At 33.6% G+C, this 22,722-nt stretch overlaps 2 protein-coding genes across 2 annotated transcripts in view; both read left to right on the top strand.

Annotated features, from left to right (window-relative positions):
* LOC105222908 (uncharacterized) overlaps nt 1-22,722 on the top strand; it is a 260,085-nt gene that overhangs the window by 6,280 nt on the left and 231,083 nt on the right. Inside the window, exon 2 of the mRNA XM_049453534.1 lies at nt 935-1,655. The gene's annotated coding sequence lies outside the window, so the exon portion shown is untranslated. The remainder of the gene's footprint in view (nt 1-934; nt 1,656-22,722) is intronic.
* Nucleotides 13,392-15,385, top strand: LOC105222907 (trypsin beta). Its single transcript, XM_011200468.4, has one exon. The coding sequence runs from the start codon at nt 14,302-14,304 to the stop codon at nt 15,058-15,060; it is 759 nt and encodes a 252-aa protein (XP_011198770.2). The 5' UTR covers nt 13,392-14,301; the 3' UTR covers nt 15,061-15,385.

The raw sequence follows: 22,722 nt of genomic DNA, 5'->3' as shown, positions 1-22,722 counted from the left end.
AGAATACCCGACATTTTCCGAAAGCACCCCGTATTTGAAGGGATAAAATGCATGCGCCGATAAATTTTATTTCATTCTGGATAAAAGGAGGCAGCACTTCGCCTGCCAATTCTAACACATATTGAAATTTAGGAGGTATTAAAGGTGAAAATTTATATTAGCGAACTCGTCTTTATGAAAAAAAAATCAAGACTTAGGACCTACGCCTCACAGCAGACTTAAAATATTTAGAGTTTTGTTGTGAAACATATGTAATTGCAGTTTTTGTATAAAAGCCGCTAAGTTTTCGCGTGCATTTCATATTGCGCCTAAGGTTATGCTATAAAAATGCCAAAATTAAGATGAGAATAAAAAACTAAGCGCTGAAATACTAAAAAAATATACTAAGAAAAATAAAAAAACAGAAATAAGAACAACAACAAAAAATTTATAAAAAATATGCAATAAACGAACATTAAATTTCAAAAAAAAAGTTTTCATTAAAAATTAATATTAAATTTAAGAAATAAAATGACTGAAACTAAATAAATTAAACAAAAAATATTATAAAAAAAAAGTAAGTAATTAATATAAAAAAATAATATTAAAATTTCAAAATTAATAACAAAAGTTTTCTAAACAATATTCACTGAAAAAATAAATAAAAATGTCCATAAAAAAAGCTTCACAGAACAAATAAAAATAAACATAATGGCAGCAACAAAATAATATAAAAAAAAAAATTAACTAAAATTGAAATAAAATAAACTAAAAATAACTATAAAATAAAATCAAAATATAACAAAATAAGTTTAAATAAAAATAAAATTTAAATTATACAAAAATTATTTTTTTAAATTAATTAGCATAAAATACAAAAAAAAATATTTTCTTTAAATCATCTCCTTAAGTAAAACCAAAAACAGCTTTACGCCTACCTTTCTCTCTCAATTAGAACCAGAAGCGTCTTAAAAACACAAAAGCTTCCAAAACAAAATCAAAAAACAACAACAACAAGCAACACTCAGTTAACAACTTGCAAAACATAATCAAAAGTAAACCAAAAATTAAGCAAATCAAACAATCAAAAAACAAACGAAAGCAAAGCCAACTTAAGAACAACAACAAACACAACGCTTTGCCGCCAAGAAGTTGCACAAACCGAAAAACCCGAAATCAACTTGCAATTAACACTTTCGAGTGCAACTGCACCCGCACAAGCTAAGCAGCTGTGTGTGTGAAACCAAAAATTAAATAAACGCCAACAACAACAACAAAGTGAATGTGCAGAAAAAACGTGTGAAAGTGAGAAAGCGAATTACTGACTTGCTAAACGCAAAAGCCACCAAAGCAACCAAAGCAGCGGCGAACTAAATGCAAATGCACCAACACACACACACACGCAAACAAGCAGGCAAATAACGACAGACGCAACGAACGGTACGTGGGTGTGTGTGTGGGCGTGTAAGTGCGCGTCTGTTTGTCTTTTGCATAAAAGTGGCGAAAGTGCACATAACGGTAGATGTAGGTTGCAGCAAACTAGCACAGCAGCTGGCCGAGACGCCGAGGCATAAAGGCACAGTTGAGACAAGAGCGCCGACGCTTGGGCGCCATGTTGCTGCCACCGCCATCGCCGCCACCACCAGCAACGCCACGATTTTGTTATTCATTGCAACGTAAGATGAAATCTTTATATTTGCTGCTTTATGCATTGATTATAATCACAGCATGCCAACACACATACACCCAAACACAGATGCACACGTACACTCACCAATACATGCTTGCAGAAGCACATATATTCATCTTCTGCTTATTATTTGTTACTCTTTGTGCTATTATTCTATATATAGAAATAATTTATCACTTAAAAACAGATTACTCAACGCTTGCCACACAACCACATTTCATACTAATGCATATAAATATATTAATTAAATATTTACTTTGGTAGAAATAAGTTTATAGTGAAATTTTCAGAAATATTATGAATAAGTCCTACCATATAAATTTCGTAAAAAAATAATTTTAAGTCAAAGAAGAAATATTTACTAATTATTTTGTGGATTAGAAATATCTCTACATTACAAATAATTATTTTATAACTGTATATATACAAAAACAAGTCATATAAATTATTTAAATTAGCTAGCATACTTCATAAATACAGAGAAGAGCGTAGAAAGTGCAAACTGAAAAAAAAAATTTCAAAATGAGAAAAAAGAAATTTTTAAATGATTTTTTTAGTGAAATTTCGAAAGGAAAAAAAATCTCACTGAGTCAAAATGAATGAAATGAATGAATAATCAAACTGAAAATTTTTCAAACAAAAAGAAACATTTTTTTATTATAATTTCATATTTTTATCCCAAATTAAAAAACTCTATATAAACATATACAACTTGCAATTTTATATTGTACTTAATAATTTTTTGTATATACAAAGTTTTACTCTGCCTCAATTATTTTAAATAAAGCTCAATTTAGAGCAGTGAAGACGAATTCTTAAAGTAAAAAAAAAACATAATTCAATTCAAACCATTGAAAAAGAAAGATAAAATAACACAAATATAAAGACAAATTATTTACGGGCGTTTTGAGTTCGGGTAGAGGGGCGGGGTACTTAAAGTTTTTAAGGGTTAAAAACATTTAATTCGGTTTTCGACAAAATTACGCGTCTTATACAAAATAGTTAAATGGCAAACTTGAAGATATTCCTTATCTTCAACTTTGCATTTTACATATTTTTTTGTCGGAACTCGAGTTAGATTCATTTAACCCTTAAAAATTGAGCCAGGTGCCTGCTCTTCCTCTTACAGACCACAGATCGTCTGTAAAATGTTTTTTCTTTCATTTTTGTAATTTTAGCTTTCCTTTCTCATAACATAAATTTTATTCTGTTTTTATCATTTTAAAAGAAAACTAAACCATTACAGTCTACAGCAACATGTTGCAAGAGTATAATAATGTGAAATATGTGTTTTCTATAAAAAAAATTGTTTCAATTATTTTTGAAGTATTTACTATTGCACATTTAAATTTTAAGTTATAACAGATTTTTTTTGAGATATCAATGAAATTCTGTATTCCTGTACATTCGATGCCATTATGTATGGAACTCGATTTCTTTTGCATGGCCACAACGGGCACGCTTGCAGAAGTTCAGACGACGATTTAAGTTGATCGATACTGCTGCAATTTCACGTTCAATATGTATGGCAAAGACCATAGACTTGACGTAGCCTCACAGAAAATAGTATAACGGAGTTAAATCGAACGACCGGCGGTCAATTGACTAGGCGATTTCGTGAGATAACGTTCACCAAACTTGATTTTCAATAAACCGATTGTGATTTTTGCTATGTGGCTTGTGGCGCCGTCCTGTTGGAACCACATATGGTTCAAGCCAATATCATCCATCACAAGCCGCTCTTGATCATCACGGAAGATGTACGGCCCATTAACCACACCAAACCGCAATTTTTTCGCGATGTAATGATGACTCATCGAATGTGTGTGGATTACTGCTTGACCAATAACGCATATTTTATTTATTGGCGAAGCTATGCAGCTAAAAATGAGCCTCATCGTTGAAGATAATTTTTCGATAAAAATCCAGATCATTTTCAAGTTGTTGCTCAACACAATTCACAAACATACGACGTTTCTGGTGGTCAAGTGGCTTACATTTTTACATCAAATTGATCTAGTAAAGATGTAGCCAAAGGCTTTTCGCAAAACTCGTGCAAAACACGCCACAACGACGTCATGGAGATGCCTAACGCTTGAGAACGATGTGTAAGAGTCTTCCTCAATTGATGCGCCAGCGGCAGCAATATTCTCGACACTACGGACACTTCTTTGTCTCACTGGCGCCAGAACATTTTGTACTGTGTCTGTTTTGTGAGCCGGGGTCATTGTAACAATATTGTCTTTGGCCAAAAACTCACGAAAAAATTTTTCTCAATACTAAACGTCAATAAACAAATAATTACAAAAGGAAATTAATCAGTGCAAAAGGAAACTTGAGAAAATTACATAACTTTTAGATAATATAGGTTACAAAACGCAGCCAATATGTGAATCGAACTAAGTACGGAACAACTACATTGCGGCCAACATTTATACACCCATATATAGAACGCATGTACGCATAAGTGTGTATGGCACGTCATCGATACTCGAACTCCAGTTGATGCCTTAATTTAGACGCTCTTGTGGTCTGTGTGTGCATATATACACACTTATATACGAGTCCATACCTTTATGTAATATATATACCAGTAACTAGTAAGTAATTGTGTTGCTCTTAATAGGAGACGAGCAGCTGTGCTACCGCTGGCCAATTGCTCAGCTTGGAATTTAATTTCAGTAAATTGAGCATATGAATAAATGTTAACGGTAAAATTCATTGCGGAAATTGTTTTTGAATTATAAATGAAATTCATTAAAATGCAAAATACCTGAATTATTTATACACGTTGCTAGTAAACAGATGTGCAAACATCTAGGTATATTAAAATAGTAGTGGTTATATGTAACATATAACACTATATAAGTGCACAGTGGGAAAAACCATATCAGAATGCGTATATCTCCACCTAAAATGCAAAATAACGTATCATTAAAAAATTGAAATCGAGTTTTTTATTGCTAACGATTCACTACATCATATTTTGAATGTAGCATAAAATTTTCAGCTTCCAATGTCAGATATAACCATTATATAACCAATATATAACAAATATATAACCAATATATAACCAGTATATAACCTATACATAACCATTTTATAACCAAAACTCAATTCTTTCATTATGAGTGGTTTCTATTATAACGTTTTTCGTTCACCTGTAAACTTATGAAAAGTGGTGTTACGTTATTTTGCATTTTAGGTGAAGATATGGGTAATTCCTTCCAATATTTGTTTTAAAATTTTTTTTCGTACAAAATTGCGAAAATTTTTTTTCAAATTAAAAAAAAAATATTTTTTTTTCAAAAACCATTTTTTACTATGTTTATAACCAAAAAAATTCAAAATTCAATTAGAGATTGAAAAGCTGAGAAAAAAACATAAAATTTAGGTCGACGAGCTATTTTGATAATGAACTACTTTTCTTAGTATCCGCAACTGTTAAAAGTCGATTCAAATTTTGAAAATTCATAACCTCAACATGTTTCATACTGAGTTGACATAAAAACAGATGTGTCCAATATTTTGTGTCAAAGAACACAAAAAAAAATGTTTTGTATGAAAAAAATGTTTTCATGTAAATTTTGGATTTATTATATTTTTTTATTGGCATTTCTTACATTTATTTTCAAATGTCTTTCATTTACTTATTTTTTTCAATTTTGTTTTTATTTATATTTATTTCTTTTTATATTTAAAATTTTTTGTTAAAATTATTATTATTTTTAATTATTTTTTTTTTCTTTTTTTCAAATAATTTTCAACTTTTATGTTTTTATCTTTAACATTTTTTCAAATTTTCTATTTTTTCTAAAATTATTTGTTTATTTTTTTTTGTATTTCGCTTTTAGTATTAAAATTTTTATTGTTATTTTTATATTTAAATTTTAATTTGTTTCTAATACTTTTTTTTTAACTTTTAATTAATTCATCTTAATATTTCCAATTTATTTTTCAAATTTTGTTATTTACTTTTAATTTTTTTTGTTTACTTTATAAAAAAAATCTGTTCATTACAGTCAACTTGTTTTTTATTTTGGTAAAATTTTTTTCTATATTTTTTTCAATATTTTTTGTTTTTTTTTTTTTTACATTAAAATTTATTTATAGTTCTTTTTAATAATTTTTAAATTTTTTGATTTCTTTTATATTTCCAATATTTTTCCAAATAATTTTTTTTTTTTAATTTTTATGTTTACTTTATAAAAGATTCTATTCATTGCATTAAATTTGTATTATTTTTATAATTTTTTTAATATTTGATATTTTTATTTAACTTGTTTCGAAAAAATTTTAATTTATTTTTCTAATTTTTTATATTTTTTTTTAATATTTTATATTTTTTAATAGTTTTTTATTTTAATTTTTTTCTTTTTAATATTTACTCAAAAGGAAAAAGAAAAATTTTAATATTGCATTTCTGCTAAAAACGTTATCATGTTTATATATCTATATGTATATGCCTTGACATATAGTTGTCAGTTGAGTTGTCAGTTAACAGTGTGTGTGCTGCTCTCACTCACTCACGCATGCCTTTCATTCTCCTGCTGATTCCTCAAGCACAAATTAACTGTTGCATATGATTATGAATGCAATTAAGTGAAATTAAGTTAAATAAGCTTGTGAACACACATACCGACTATTACATAAATATATATGCGATGGAAACTGCTTCACACACACACACACACAGAGAGAAAGAGAAAAGCAGGTCAAGCATATAATGATGTTGCAAGCAGATATGGAGCTGTTTCACGTCTGATTATCTCGCTGTTAAATCATTTGCCATTTAAATATCAAAGCTTATGCTCACGTATACAGACATATGTCCGTATATATCTAGATGAGCAGCGCTTTGATGTATGTCATGCAACAACAAAAAAAAGTAAAATAATAATTGAAAAATCATTTGCGCTCAACTGAATACCACAAACGTGGTCACTCATAATTGAAAGGCCCGTTGTTTATTAATTAAATGATTACGTGCGCGTGCAGCAATAATAAACAATATTAAATAATTATATAAAAACACGTGTATATATTTACATAAAAAGCGGAGAACAGAGAAAAAGGAAATTGAAAAATATTTTCGTTCAAACAATTAGTCTTTAAATTTTTAAAGCTTTTAACTTTAACTCTCAGATATATATGTATGTTCTTAAGGCATTCCTTCTTGCTCTGATTCGTCTCTTGGCGCTATCGGAAATTTCACTGCATATAATTTTTAGTGACTTACGTATTTCCTGTATTCCACTTTCGGCACTCTCATCAACTATTTCGTTTCCCGGAATACTTTTGTGGCCTGGAAACCGGTATATATGCAGCTACTTTCCAACATCCACTATATCTACTGCCCTTCTGTTTCTAAGAACAATCTCTAAGGTATTGCAATAAGAAATTATTGCCTGGATATTGACGTATGTGTTAATCTTCTTTATGTAGCTTCCTGCATTCTTAGCTATATCCACTGTTCTGACCGCAAAGACATCCGCTTGGAAGATGCAGCTGTATTCCGGTAGTTTGGTGGGGCTCCTGTGATCCAGCTCCGAGCAATAGCCTCCAGCTCCCACTGTATTGGCAAGTCGCATATTCTTGCGCCATCCACTCTCATTTAAAGTTGGTTTGGAAAACTTAATTCGATGCAACTCAACACAGGAATCCATTTACAACGAAGCAATAGTGACACTTTAACACCTTCTTCTGAAAATAATCCTTGTATTGACTTAAAAACCACACACTGTCTGGGTTCGAAAATAAACAGACTGTCATATTGGATGAATATAATATTAGTTTGAGATCTATGGATGTCATTGCAACCCAAAATCTCAACGTTCGGGACGGAGTTTGCGGCGTTTGACGTTGGGCTGACAGAAACCTAATTGTCCTATAAACAGACTAGACTAGAGAAACTGAGTTTGCGATAAAACAACCACTGGGAGAATATTCGAAATAAATTGTAATGGTCAAAAAAAAAATAAAAATTAGAAACTTTTTTTTTGTTTGTTTTAAAACTGTTCATAGTTTAAAGTTTGAAAAATAGTTTAAAAATAATAATTATAAAATAAGGAATTATGAGTTTTTCTGACGATTTCAGGTATAAAAATATTTTGATAACTTACCAGCCCGAATTTTTTGTTTCTTTTCGTTTCTGAGGTTGGAAAAGTTCACTGAAAAATAAAATTAAAATTATTTTATATTAATTTCCAAAGCAAAAATATAAAATAAAAATTTGTATGGATTTAATAAAACTGATACAAAATCTCCTTACGAAGTGAGCTCAAGGCTTTAGGCCATTGCAGCCAGGCTAGACGTCTCTAAGGGCATGCTATCATACTCGTCCTTGCTAATAAACTCGTGTTAGGCGGCAATGCGACCGAGAAAAGGAAATGCACGAGAAACTAAACACATTGTTTTCATTTCTCAGTAGAGAAGAATGGGCCAGTGGTTCTGTGATCGATAGTTCCAACCGCAAAATCTACATAGTCACTTACGGCGCAAAGAGTGAAACAGAAACAAGAGCGGGCTTCTTCTGTAGTAATCCATCCTCAGAAGGCAGTCTTAAACTAAATGCCTACAACTGAGTCTTTTAGGTCAAAATTGTGGGTTTAACAAAAGGTGCCAAGTGAACTTCTGCTCGGACCCGCAAGTAATGTAGTGAATAAACAAGCGGCAATTAAGAGTATACATAGCGCCAACATAAGCCTCATTGCGTTAGGTTATGCAAGCAAGCAATCTCTAGATCTTAAATAGGTCTTATAGGAATAGCAGAATATGAAAATGTCAAGGAGCTGATCTGCTTGGGCAGCTGGAGACACAATTCCCATAGGCTGCCGTAGACCATTCAGCTCCTTCAGAGGTTGTTTGAGCCAATGGACTTTAAAGGAATATTTCAGGTCTTGGAACACAAGCAACACAAGGTATTTATAACGAGATCACTTTGGCTTCTACTTCTAGATAAAATTGAGCTTAGTAACATTATGAGGGTCATCACAAAAAACCTACCCTTAAGTTTACACTTTCAGAAAATGGGAAACGTGCGCTTCATGCGCTGAGGATAATGAGATGCTGAAACATTATCTATGCGAATGTCCAGCCTTTAGTCAGATAAGAAGAGATACATTCAACCGCTCACACTGTTCCAAAATAGGAGACATTAGGCAGATAGGGTGGAAAATAATCAGCGTTTTTACCAAATCCACTGATTTGCTGGATAAAGCTTGAACTAACATCCGGGAGCACAATAAGTCTAATAATGACCTCAGTGTGGCCGCCTGCGGTACGACGCTCATGCACCTCCCTTTTCAATTAATCATGTTTGTTAGAAGATCTTTTAACGTTGAGACTGGGTCACTCCGCAGCTTTGAAAGCAAGTATTAAAGGTCAAAAAGCAGAATATTTCATAGTATCGATTCAGCTTCGAGCAGTTTAAATGGGCCATTCCGAGTCAAGTTTGATCTTGAGTTTACAAAAGCAACCCCCAATGGAATATCACTAAAAATATATTAATCAAAGAAATCAATTTTCGATACATATTTATTGCCAATCTTTAAATGCAGCAATATGTGGCAAATATTGGTCTTAAACAAACAAGAACAAAAAAAGCTCAGGCAACTCTTTACAAACTTCTCCTCAGCAAAACTACAGTCCAGCAGGGAAACCGCAAAAAATTAACTGCACCTGTGAGGCAACAACAAAAAACCGCATAAAATATACACTGCCACATGTGCAACACTCAAACAAATTGCTGCCACACGCGCCAGCACTAATGGCGCTGCAGAGTAAGCGCGCGGCAAAGGTAATGTCATGTGACACAATAAATCATTTTCACATATCAAAATTGCATTTGTTATGAACTCTCGCATTTTTTCCCACTTTATTTTCCATTTCTGTTGTTTTTTGTTGTTGTCTATGAGCGCAAGAACGCTGCACTTCATGATAACTCACTCAAGCGGCAAACTGATAGCTGGCTACAAAGTAATATTGCTGTCATTGTTGTTTTTATTGTTGCTGATATTGTTGTTATTATTGTTGCTGATATTGTTGTTGTTGCTAGCACAGCACAATAGCAGATAATAGTGTACCTGAGACGAAAGTCAACGCAACAAGTCAAAGAGTTAAGCACAAATATTCATCTTGGTAGCACTGACGAACTACGGCCCCCCTGCCGTTGTATACACCCCCTCCCATTCCAACATTTACCTCGCTCTCTTTAGTTTACTGCGTGGCATCTGCAACCCGAGCACAGCAGCAAAGCTATCCATCATCAACGTCAGCACAACAGCACCGTTATCAACAACAACAAAAAATCGCAACAACAACAACAATAGTTGGTGTTGAAGTTTACAGCAGAGTAGAGTCGCAGGATAACCCTGTGCTTCATGCGCACTGAGCGGAAAACTATCGCCGCTCTTTATATGGTTTATGTTTTCATGTTGTTACTGCCACAATATAACGGTTATACGGCGATGTTGGTGGCCTAAACAAATATACATTGGTGTTTGTATGAACTTTGTGGAGTAAAGCAGGAGTAAGGTTTGCATTAGGGTGGGGAAAAAATTTCAACTTTTTTGAATTTATAGGTTTATGTATTCTTCTTCTTCTTCCTTACTGGCGTAGACATCGCTTATGCTGTTCTATTCGCTGCTTGGCGCCAAATCGAGATACCAAGTGCAGGCAGGTCCTTTCCACCTGATCTTTCCAACGGAGTGGAGGTCGTCCACTTCCTCTGATTCCAGCGGCAGGTACTGAAAGTTTGAGTATTTTTTCCTTTCGGACAATATGGCTAAGCCAGCGCAATCGCTTTCTCTTGATTCGCTTAATAATGTCAATGTTTCAAATATCTCATACAGCTCATCGTTCCATCGACACCGATACTCGCCGTCGCCAATGCGCAAAGGACCATAAATCTTCCGCGTGAGCCAAGTCGCGAATGTGCTGAATGTTTGTTTTGAGACAGGAGATATTTTGTCTTGTCCTCAATTACAACCAGACCCCTACGCTTCGCTTGCTTATCCAATCTTATGAAAGCTGAACTAACGGCGGGATTGTTGAGGCCAATGGTATCAATATTATCAGCGAAGTCAGCATCCCTATACTATTATAGTAGATTGTACCTTCTCTGTTTATCTGCCCAGCTCCATCAAGAAACTAAAGAAGTATACTTGTCTGAAACTTTTCTTGCCAGTTCTGCGACGCCGTAGTCGGTAACCACCTGCCGCTTTGTTGTTCTTCAGGCGTAATATTGCTATACGACCCTCATCATATCGGGCTATCATCGTCGACTGATGCATCGCGTCCGCCACCTCCAGATGTTACACTTTCACTGACGTCAGTAGGCTGGAGAAGTGTGTCCTCCATAACTGTGGTATGCTCTGAACTTTAAGCACTAGATAACTTCTTTGGGACCTACAAGAGTGTGCTCTGGTCATGAAATCTTCCTTCAGTCGTCGCTGCTGTCGGCCAGAGTTTCAGGCTCTTCATATTTACCCATTTCGGCCTCTTTCTTTTTTGTTTGCGTATGCGTCTTGCTTCCCTTTTCAACCTCGGTATCTATCCCACCTCGCTGGTGGTCGATCTCAACATTGTAATATAGGCTGTCCGCTATCTCTCCACTGCGACACGATAGTTCTCATCGTACCAGTTGTTCTTTCGATCTTTCGTCCTTTATTAAAACCAATAGTTTTACTTGTGGCTGTACGTAAGGAGCTTGAAATGCCGTTCCACAGTTTTCTTATACTAAGTTGCTGATGAAAACTAAGTTGAATAGAAAACCGTTTCACTTTCGGTTGTGATAGTAGCTCACCTTAGTGTACTTGTATTAGTGTATGTAGCTAGGTAAATATGTCTACAGTATATGTGCTCACATTTCCGCTACCGATTCACTATATCCCCTTTGACCGCCACCGCACACCACCTGCTGGCAACATGACGCTTAAATAACTTGCTGACTTTACAGCAGGCGTTTCGCCCAGTTGGACCGCCGACCTCGAGTTGCGCACGTGTGTTGTATATTGCTGCTGAAGGCTTTTAAAAATGCCTCTCTATCGGCAACTGCTGCCACCAACGGCTATGGACTAGTGATAGGCTTAAAGTCATATTTCGAATTTCATACACTTCATATTTCGCAATGCACTGAAAAAGTATTGAAATTTCAGGCACTGTTTGAGCGTTTTCGACTTCAAATTTATGCTCGGAAATCGCAAGCATTAAGGGGGGTTTACACGATGGATATCAGCTTGCACTCGCAAGGAGTCAAATGGGTTTCCTAGTGGTGTTTGTAACGTCAATGGTTGATCTGAATGACTTAGCAGTGATTAAAATGTAAAATGGTACAAAGTTCAGTCCCCATTTTATATTTCTCCATTTTTTTTTTACTCTCAAATCTTACATACATACGAGTGGTTTAGTTTTCGATGATGAACTCAAGAAATTCGAATGCAATTGTTCGTATTTATTATACAAGTAGTTATTTACCTCCAGAGCACTGAATATTTTATAACTGCGACAGAAATGCGAACAATTTTCTACAAAATGCAGATATTTGGGTAAAATCCCCATGCTTTTCGAACTCGTAGTGCTTTCAGCTGTGTACACTAGGTGGCGCTGAAGTCAATCTAACAACTTCCAATACCAAATCCATTTAAAGATGATTCTCATATCGTATCATGTCTTTTGTCGCGTGGAATGTATATACAATTTTCGGCTTTCTTAAGGTTTGAGTAAGATCTTGGTTAGACGGCTCTGCTGATCATAAAGTTGTTCGAAAGATGCATATTATTAGTCCTAACATATCGAAAACTTTCAACTGTTGACATTACTTGACGCTGAAGTCAAATTACCTCCAAAAAGCCTATCAGAACCATTTTAAGAGAACTCATGTATATCTTGTATTACACCTTAGGACAATTGAGACGCAATTTCTTTTCGCTAGGCCTACTTTATATACATATGTATAGTGCTCGTTCAACCGGATAACCGTGATTCTGTTCCTTGCTAAAGAGCCTCAAACTGGAACTCTACCTTGATTTTCCAGCCCAAAAGCTTAAATTTAAGTTTCCTATAAAAATTTTGATTTCTATTTTGGCGCTGAAAAGTAGGCAACTACTTTTGATTTCAACTTTGGCGCGATTTTTTTGGTCTCAGCTCCCTATTGGCACAATATTCGCTCGATTGATCGGTTGTTTCGGAGTCGTAAGCATAGATCCAAGTCTCATCGCCAATTATATTGCATTTCATGACACCCTGGTAATCAGAAAACATCGTTTCACACACTTCAAAGCGACGCCTTTTTTCCAAAAAATTCAATGTTTTCGGCACCAGTCGAGATTTGACGTGCTTGAGGCCCAAAACATCCTTCAAAATGGGATTGGCTGAGCCTTTCGTTATGGAAACTTCATCAGCAAGGTCTCTAATTGTTAATTGATGGTTATTCGACACCTAATCTTTGATTTGTTGAACGTGAGCTGCGTCGGTTGAGGTTGATGGTCGCCCTGGACGCTCTTCGTCTTCGACACGTTCACGGCCGGCTTGGAACTCACTATACCACTTGTAAACATTTTTTTTAGACATAGCCTCATCACCAAAGGCTTTCTGCACCATCCTCAACAAAATTTAATGCAAATCCTTTGCTCAACAAATTTCGACATCGCAAAAAACGAAAAACTCACTTTTAGCAGCTCACAAAACGACACGTATCTCAAACACTAATGAATATTTTGACATAAATGTGACTGACAGTACTACCAACCGAAAAAAAAATAATTCTCCAAACTCTTCGACGCGCACAGTTTAAATTCAAATGTCGCCTTAGTTTTTGGGCACAGAGTATTTTGCTCCAAGGCCTAAATCGAAGGAGGATTGTCCGCATATACTGTAGACTTTACATATTCCCACATCTTGGTGGCCAATCGAGCGACGCAAAACGTGAAATTATCTGCTCATACTCTTACATACTCTTTGAGGCAGAAATTGGCCTCATCGCTGAACTAAATTTGACTAGAAAACGGTTCTTCGTGGAACTTTTCAAGAGCCCATAGAGAGAAGCGATGTCACTTGGGACGGTCGAGCGGCTTCAGTTCTTGCACAAGCTGTGTTTTGTACACTTTCGATTTCAAATCTCGAAGTAAAATGCGTCAAATCGCCAAAGGAAATTGGAAATGCTTTTAGAATAAAATCTTGAAATAAGCTCTTTATGCACTTGAGCTAGTTATGTATGTCTTCCGGTGTAGACGGGGTTAAAAGAGCGTTGCAATAATAACTCGGTTTTCGTTTTTTATTTTTAATTATAGTAAACAACCGCAGCCTTGGTTAGAGAGATAGGCAGACAGACAGGCCATGATTCGTGCTAGATACTTGATTTTGGGTTTTTGAATCTCAAATGCAACTGTGCAAACATTAAAATAACGGGCGACCTTTAGTTTACTTTGCAAAAAGTTAGGAAATTGCAAAAAAGTAATTAGAAATGAAGCAAAAAACATTTGCACTTCCGACAAATGTTTTGATATTTGAACAAAGTTCCTCGCATCTTAAAGCGTTGCGCGTCAGACAAATTTTGCAAAATACTTTGCAAAACCGTTAGTTTTCTGTATAGTCTTAAACTATAAGCATTGCAAGCAGAAAGCGTAAGCGAAATGAAGTTAAACTACAAGCTCACATTACTAATGCTGATCAGCTGTCTGTACGGCACTACCAATGCCCAGAAGCGTATTGTCGGTGGCACAACCACGAAAATCTCAAAATATCCGTATATGTTAGGGCTACTACAAGATGGAAAATACTTTTGTGCGGGTTCACTTATTACCAGAAAAAATGCGCTCTCAGCGGCGCATTGTGTGTACGATAAGCAAGCTTCGCAACTCATTGTTCAGGGCGGTGTTACGGATCTAGGACAGAAAGGACAGCGTCGAGGTGTGAATCGTATGTGGATTCCGGAAGGATTCGATATAACTCCCAACGATTTCGACGTCGCCGTGCTCGAGTTCCGCAAACCCATGGTTCTCGGTGTGAATGTGGCCATCATACCGCTGGCCAAGAGCCGCATTAGAGCTGGCATGCGGATGCGTGTCTGCGGCTGGGGAAAGACAAGCGAAAACGCGCAAACCGCCGCAACTAAACTACATACGGTTGTTGTGCAGATCATTGGTGGCGACAAGTGTGCCACTCAGTATAAAAAGTCCAACACAAAAATAACATCAACAATGTTGTGTGCCGGACATGGCGATAAAGATGCATGCACCGGTGATTCCGGCGCACCAGCAGTTGTTAATGGTAAGCAGTATGGCATAGTGTCTTTCGGCAATGGTTGTGGACGTAAGGAGTATCCGGGTGTCTATACAAAAATAATGAATGTAGATGTGCGCAACTTCATTTACGATTGCATTCGAGGTTGATTTTTACTTAATACTATTAAAATGAAGTTTGAAATATGTAGATATATCTTCATATTGTTTTTATTTTGGTAATAAATGTTTTGTTTTTGTAATAGACATTTGGCTTTTGTAAACTTAGAGGGTTAACTGAGCTGGAAAACTCAACACAACGACTGTCAAACTCTAAAAGAGGACAAGGACAGTATTAAGCGATTCAGAGGTGCTCCAAAGTGGTGTGTAAAGCAAGTCAAAGGAACTTTTGTTAAACGCTAGTTTACTAGAAAATTTTCAGGAGTTTCTGATTTAGTGTTGAACTCGAAGTTTTGGTTTAGTGTTAAACTCGAGTTTATGGCGTTTTATGGTTGTGTGTTGAACACGAGTTAATGGTTTAGTGTTAAACTCGAGTTTATGGTTCAGTGCTAAACTTGAGTTTAAGTTGTAGTGTTAATTTCGAGTTACTGTTAACTGTTAAGCTTGAGTTTATAATTTAGTGTTAAACTTAAGTTTATGGTTTAATGTTAAGCTAAAGTTTATGGTTTCGTGTTAAACCTCAAGTTTATGGTTCAGTATTAAACCTGAGTTTATGGTTTAGGGTTAAACTCGACTTTATTGTATAGTGTTAAACGTAAGTTTATGATTCAGTGCTAACTCGAGTTTATGGCTTAGTATAAAAACTCCATTTAATGGTTTAGTACTAAACTCGAGTTTATGGTTTAGTGCTAAACCTGAGTTTATGGTTTAGTGTTGAACTCGAGGTTTTGGTTTAGTGGTAAACCGAGCTTATGGTTCGGTATTAAAACTCGAGTTTATGGTTCAGTATTAAACCTGCTTTTATGGTTTGGCCGAGATTTTGGTTTAGTGTTAAACTCGTGTTTATGATTCAGTACTAAACCTGAGTTTATGGTTTAGCATTAAACTCGAGTTTATGGTTCAGTATTAAAACTCAAGTTTATGGTTTAGTGTTAGTGCTAAACCTGAGTTTATGATTCAGTGCTAACTCGAGTTTATGGTTTAGTGTTTTCCGCTTAACACTTGACCTAGCAGGGAACTAGTGTTATAATATTACCACATAGAGAACTCGATAGTATCAACGGAACATAGGTTAGCTATTCTTTAACACTAAATGTGTTTCAAAGTTATTTGTTTTTAAAAATGAGCTGATTTAAAGCATTTTATAGAAAATTTACAGTTATGCTAGGCAATCTCTTCATGCAGTTTGCAAAGATACTGCCAGCTATGCCACCCTGTCATTAACTCGCTTGGTATTCAGGCCATACACAGTATTACGCTGCCTACCTTGCAGCAATCGGCTACTGCCGTTAATCAAAGCGGCGCAGTGGCAGCGTTTATCTTCAACACACCTATGATTCGAATGGAGTTGTGCTGTAATGCCGTTTACGGTATATAACTAACTGGTTGTAATACCCAATGGCGTTATTGTCTGTCTGTAATGGAGTGCCTTTAGCATAACTTGTTACCGTTGTTCATTCTGCTTGCGCCCGAGGCAGTGAACTTGCGGACTGAGTTGACACCCTTTTCGACAGCGAATAAACAGAAAACACTGCGAGGATAATTCGACAGGTCAAAGAATGCTTAAATTTTAAGTAAAAAATCATTAAATGAACCGGATTTTTAAACCAAATCGTGATCATGACGGTACAATATAAAGCTATATACTTTTCTTGAACAGTGCTCGAATTTTCGAATAAACCTAATATAGAAAATGTATTGTTAATATTAGTTGGTCAAGTTGTGTCCAGCTGTACAGGAACTCATCCTTCCATAAACAAATTTCTGAAATAACTTCACAAATTACTATCATTATCATCGGAAAGCATCAACTTTCCCCATATTATGAATTCATTCCTACCAGATTGAGCCCATATTGTCTCTGAGTCATAAAAATTTCTTTTGTAAGCCTAGTTTCTTCGCTACTGGCTAACTTTTCGGAGATATCTTCCGTATACTCGATTCATTGATGCAAAACGTGCATAAAAGCGTTCTATTAACTTCGAAAAGGTAGTTCAGTATACTTAACACTACAAGTTATGACTAACAATAAAATGAAAGCAGTTCAATTTGAACATGCTCACGAATAGGATTACCAATTAAAACAAAAAAATTATTTTTTACACAATTTAAAAATTTTTCGAACATGTTTTTATTGTTTTTGTAATATTTTAAAAATTAATTTTCGGAATTAATTTTTTATTAAATATCAAAAAACAAATATTTTTTCGAAAATTTAAAATTTTTTTATATTTTCGAAAATGTAAAATTTTTTAAGATTCTTTTGTAATATTTTAAAAATTCATTTCCAAAAAAAAATCATTTTTTTTTTTATTTTATATTCCACATATTTGAAAATGCACTAGTTACCGTTCCATAAATAGCAGACACAAGCGACAAACAACAATCAGCTTTATCAATATTTATATAGAACTGCAAGCAAATACTATTATTTACTGTTCTACTTAGCTTTTTCTGCTCTTGAAACAACAAATACATTAAAGAAGGGAAACCAAACATCAACAAGCAGCATAATTAGATGGCAATGACCTTGATTTTGACAAATATTAATTTTCTTTTCTTATAAAAAAAAAAACAAACAAATTCTGAAAAACTTTGCTAGTATCTAGTTATATGTATGTATATATATGTACAAACATATGTACATATATGCCAGTTAGGCTTGGGAATCTATTCCAGTTCGTGTATTATTTATTAAGGTGGACAGAAAATAGACAAACAAATTATCACATGTTTTCAAAAATTTAAACTAAACTAAAAAAAAATCTCAGAAAAATTTTCGAAATTAAAATAAAAATATAGAAAAAAATTTCTAGAATTTTTTCGAAAATAAATTTGAAAATAAATTCGAAAAATTTCAAAAAAAATTCGAAAAAATTTAAACAAAGTTTCATATATTTAAAAAAAAAAGTTTCATAAATTTTCAAAAAAAATTCAAAACAATATCACAAACACATTTCAAACAAATTTTTGAAAAAAATCTCAAAAAAAATTCGAAAATGTTCGAAATATTCAAAAGATTTTTTTTCTTTTTAACAGCTGACGTTCTCGACTGATTGCGCATTTGTCAAATACAAAATTGTAAAATTTTCCAAAAAATACTTGTGGAAAAAGTTTAAAATGTTTGAAATTTGTATTTTTCTCATTACTACTTTTTTGTAAGTATTAAAGTTGTAAAATAAATTTTTCTAAAAATTTAACCTAAATAAATTTTCGAAAATTTTTTCAAAACCAAATCTCAAATAAATTATGAAATACAATCTCAAAAAAATGTTTCGAAATATTGAAAACACAAATTAAAAAATATAAACTTTTCAACAACTAATACTATTAAGGGTTTTTACTTATTACAGATTTTGCAAAAATAAAATTTTAAAAATTTTCCAAAAAAAGTTTGTCGAAAAGATTTTAAATCTTTAATATATGTTTTTCTCAAAATTGCTTTTTTGGTAGCTTTTAAAAATCCAAAATCAATTTTTCAAAAAATCAAATTTAAAAACATTTTAGTAAATGTTTGGAAAAAAATTAAATTTTCGAACTCCAAAAAGAGTTAATTTTTAACGTTCTAAACTTGTACCAGTATTAAAAATATATATATACATATATTGTTTTTAAGTAAAAGAGAAAATTAAAAAAAAAAAAATCAAACTCAATGCGAAAATATTGTCGAAATTTCATACATTTTCGAAAAAAGTTTAGTACTACTAACCCTTTTTTACATTTTCAAAAACAAAAACTAGGTTTTTTTTTTAAAAACAAATTAAATAAAAAATTTTCGAAATTGTTTTTTTTTTGGAAAATAAGTTTTGTTCGAAATTTTTTACTTTTTCAAAAAAAGTTTTACTTTTTCGAAAAAAGTTTCGTACTAAAAGCTACTTTTTTTTCAAAAACGAAATGAAAAAAATTGGTAAATAATCAAAAATTATTTTTTTTGAAAATATTTTTATTATTAACGTTCTAAAAAATCATAAAATTAAAAAAAATATCCAAAAGTAAGTAAGTAACGTCTTTTATTTGCTTCTCCATTCCAATTAAATTGCAATCATTGCAATCTGGTAAGCTTTAGAAAATAGAGTAACAAGCAGCTGACATTTAAATCCCAATTTGCGCTCGCAATTAGTTGGTGTTAAGTTCAAGCAATAAATGTTGCGTTACGTGACGGCATTCACCTTTGGCACAGTAAATAAATGAACCTCACGAACACACGCATACACATAACGGCACATCAGCCGCCGCGCTGCTGCAGGCCGGCAGTGTCGCAGGCGAAGCAACGAAGAGACAAAGCGAGAGCACAGCAGGCGAGCCAATCGCTGAAAATTTACAACAAGACGCTGGCAGCGCCGAGCGAGGGCATTAGAAAACTTAAAGGTTAAAGGCGACAACAAATTGCCAACTGCTACCTGCCAGCAACAATGCTGCTTACCTTTCTTTGTGTTGTTGTTGTTTTGACTACAGGCCCTGTTGCAGCTGTTGCTGCTTACTGGGGCGTCTTGGCGGCTGTGGCAATCCAACTTTTCAATTAAATTAAGTTGAAGAATGGCGAAATGCCCTGACTGTATGAAGTTGAGGGCGCCGGAATGCCAGAGTGTCAGAAATTATTATTATTATTATTATTCTATGCAAAACATGTTTCAATAGAAAGTTTACAAGCGTCACGGCTGCAAGTTGCTAAACACCGCTGCTCTCATTGAGGGCGCTGCCAGTCGGCAATTTGCTTTGCTTGCGTGTTTATTGTGACGATATGTTGTTGTAGTAGTTGTTGCTGCCTCTCGAATGAATGACTTTCGTTTTGTTTATTAAACAGTTTGCTTTTGATATTCGCAATTTCTTTTAGACGCTCTTTGTGCTGCGAAAATATTTATTTGGCATGTTATTTGCACAGCTGTTCAACTTCGAAAAGTTTTCGAACATAAATTCCATGCTCGCGGAGAGAAATTAATTTTTTTCAGTAAGAGTTGGAGTGTGGTCAAACACAGCATAGACTAACTTTTTTGTTAACTTGCGGCCATAAATATAATTCAAGTGCTCGAATTATGGAAAGAAGAAGAAGCATTGCGGTAGTTTCGAAAAAAAAAAACAAATAGTGGGAAATAATATAATAGATTTTATTGTTATTTTAATTTTGTGTATTTGCGAAGGAAATGCTTTTCCTTATAAAAATTTATATTTATTCTTTTAAGTGGCAACTCTGCCAAACATTTTTTTGAAATTAATGTACTGAACTCGCTTCGCGGTAATAAGCAACTATAATTTCCATTTCTCCACATTTAACATTTTATGAAAGTTTTATTTTTGTTTTAGTGTGGCAACTCCACCAAACTTTGTTTGAAATCAATGCTCTGAATTTGTTCCCCTGTGTAATAAACAACAATTCCTATTTCCCCAGAATCAATATTTTAACTGGAAAAGAATTTTCAGGTGGCAACTCTATTCACAAGTTTTTTCCATTAAAAATATTATTTTGCTACGCTTTCACGTAAAATATTCGAAGTAACTTATTAAACATTATACAATTCTTGTTTCCTTTTTTCCTTTATTTTTGATATTTTTATTTTTTTATTTTCATTAGGTGGCAACTTTACTTCGCAACTTTTACGGTTTACGGACTGAACTTGCGTTCCTATAATAAATCACTAAAGTGATATTTCTCCAGCATTAAAATTATGTCATTGATAATAGTTTCAGGTGGCAACTCTGCTCAAGTGCTCAAGTCGTTTAGCAATATTTGTTTGCCTCGCTTTTGAATAAAATACTCCAAATAACTTGCTTTACCTTTGTATATCACAAACCAACAGCTTATATGTATGTACATAAGTTGAAAAGTGGCAACTCTATTCAAACTGATTTTGTCTAAAGAAAATTTTCAATAAATCTAAAAAATTATACATTCGTGCTACATGGATATTATTATTGTAATTTACTCAAATAAATCTAATATTAATATTTTTTCAGAAAGTGGCAACTTTGATCGAAATTTTACATTTTACAAATAAGTACTTAGGTTTGTCATTTCACGTTACATCTAAGAGTTGGTAGCAACACTTATTACTGAAATGGAAGCATTAGTAATATTTTTTTTTTTAATTTTAATAGGTGGCAACCTTTATAAAAAAAGAGAAAAAATAAAACTGACACATTTGCATACCATTTGGCGGAGATATTGCACAATAGTAGCAAATTATTATTTTTTTCAAAATCTTAAAAGTGGCAACTCTAGCAGAAATTTTTTTTACATGAATAAAGAGAAGGGATAACTGATTTGCCAGTGCTGAACATTTTATTTTACAAATAGTAGTAATATTTTTTCAAATAAATAAATAGGTGGCAACGCCTATGAAAGCGAAGTATTTTATTAAATATTTTCAAAATATAATTTTGACTCAGTAGGTAGCAAAATTTTGCAATTTATTTTATCTTGGTTTTATACCCTAAATTTTCAAAAGGTGGCAACTCTGAGTGCAAAAATTTTATTATTAGTTGCTGTTTCTTTATTAGTAGCTGTCATTTGTCAATCCAGAAAAAAATTTTTCACAAATGATATTAAATTTTTTTTTAAATAAGTCAATAGGTGGCAACGCCTATAAAAAAAGATTTTTTTTTAACATATAATTAACTCAGTAGGCAGCAAAATTTTGCAATTTACTTCAACTAGCTTTTTCTACTCTATATTTTTAAAAGGTGGCAACTCTGAATTTGAAAATTATATTATTAATTGCTGTTTCTTTATTAGTATTGGAATTTGTTATAAATATATCAAGTTTTAATTATTTTTTAAGTGAGTTCTTAGGTGGCATTGCCAAAATCTTTTTTCTACTATAACGGAAAGTGCCGTTATGAGTATAAAATTCTTTAAATTTATTTAGAGGGAGCTTATAAATAATACTATTTACCTACTTTTTCAAAATTTTTCCATCAGTTGACACACAAACTCACTCTCCTGAGAGAAAAGTTTTTTCCAGCAAAATTTGAGCGAAGTCAAAACAAACTTTGTTCCTCCACATATAGGCTATTTAGAAGCAGTTAAAAGTAATTACGCCAATAATATTATGACAATAAAATGAATGAGCGAAACATCATGTTACAACAATAACAACAAAGTGTAGAGAAGGAGAGGCAATAATAAAACGGAAAACAAGTAATCAACATAAGTAATAACATGACAGTATATGAAACAACTGGAATTGACAGAAGTGCGTCAGTCCACACTCATACATATAAAAATATACATACCTACACACATATATGTATATAATGCATATATCTACGTACAGAAATACACGTAAGGCATAGAGTTACTTAGAGCCAGTCAACTCGAGGGCCAGAACCATAAAAACAACTTTTTTGTTACTAATTTTCAGCATACATACGTACACATGTATATTTGTATGTGATTCTGTGTGCGTGGGCAGCTAACTACAGCTTGTGGCACTGCCACTCACATTATGAGTGAGTAAAGTTTTCACTTGCTCCTTTGTATGTGTCCATGTGTGTGCGTATACTTGCGTGGGCGTACGGCACACCAAGGCACACCGGTGCGTATGCGCAACTTTACCCGGCGGGCTCATTTCACTATGCTGATTTCGTAATTGAAATTTCGTTCGCGATAAAACGGTGCGTGGCAACCGTAAAAGCGCAGGTGGGTGAGTGGTTATG

This window comes from Bactrocera dorsalis, chromosome 3 (assembly GCF_023373825.1).
Source record: "Bactrocera dorsalis isolate Fly_Bdor chromosome 3, ASM2337382v1, whole genome shotgun sequence".
Classification (NCBI taxonomy): Eukaryota; Metazoa; Arthropoda; class Insecta; order Diptera; family Tephritidae; genus Bactrocera; species Bactrocera dorsalis.
This window is presented reverse-complemented; position numbering and strand designations above follow the sequence as displayed.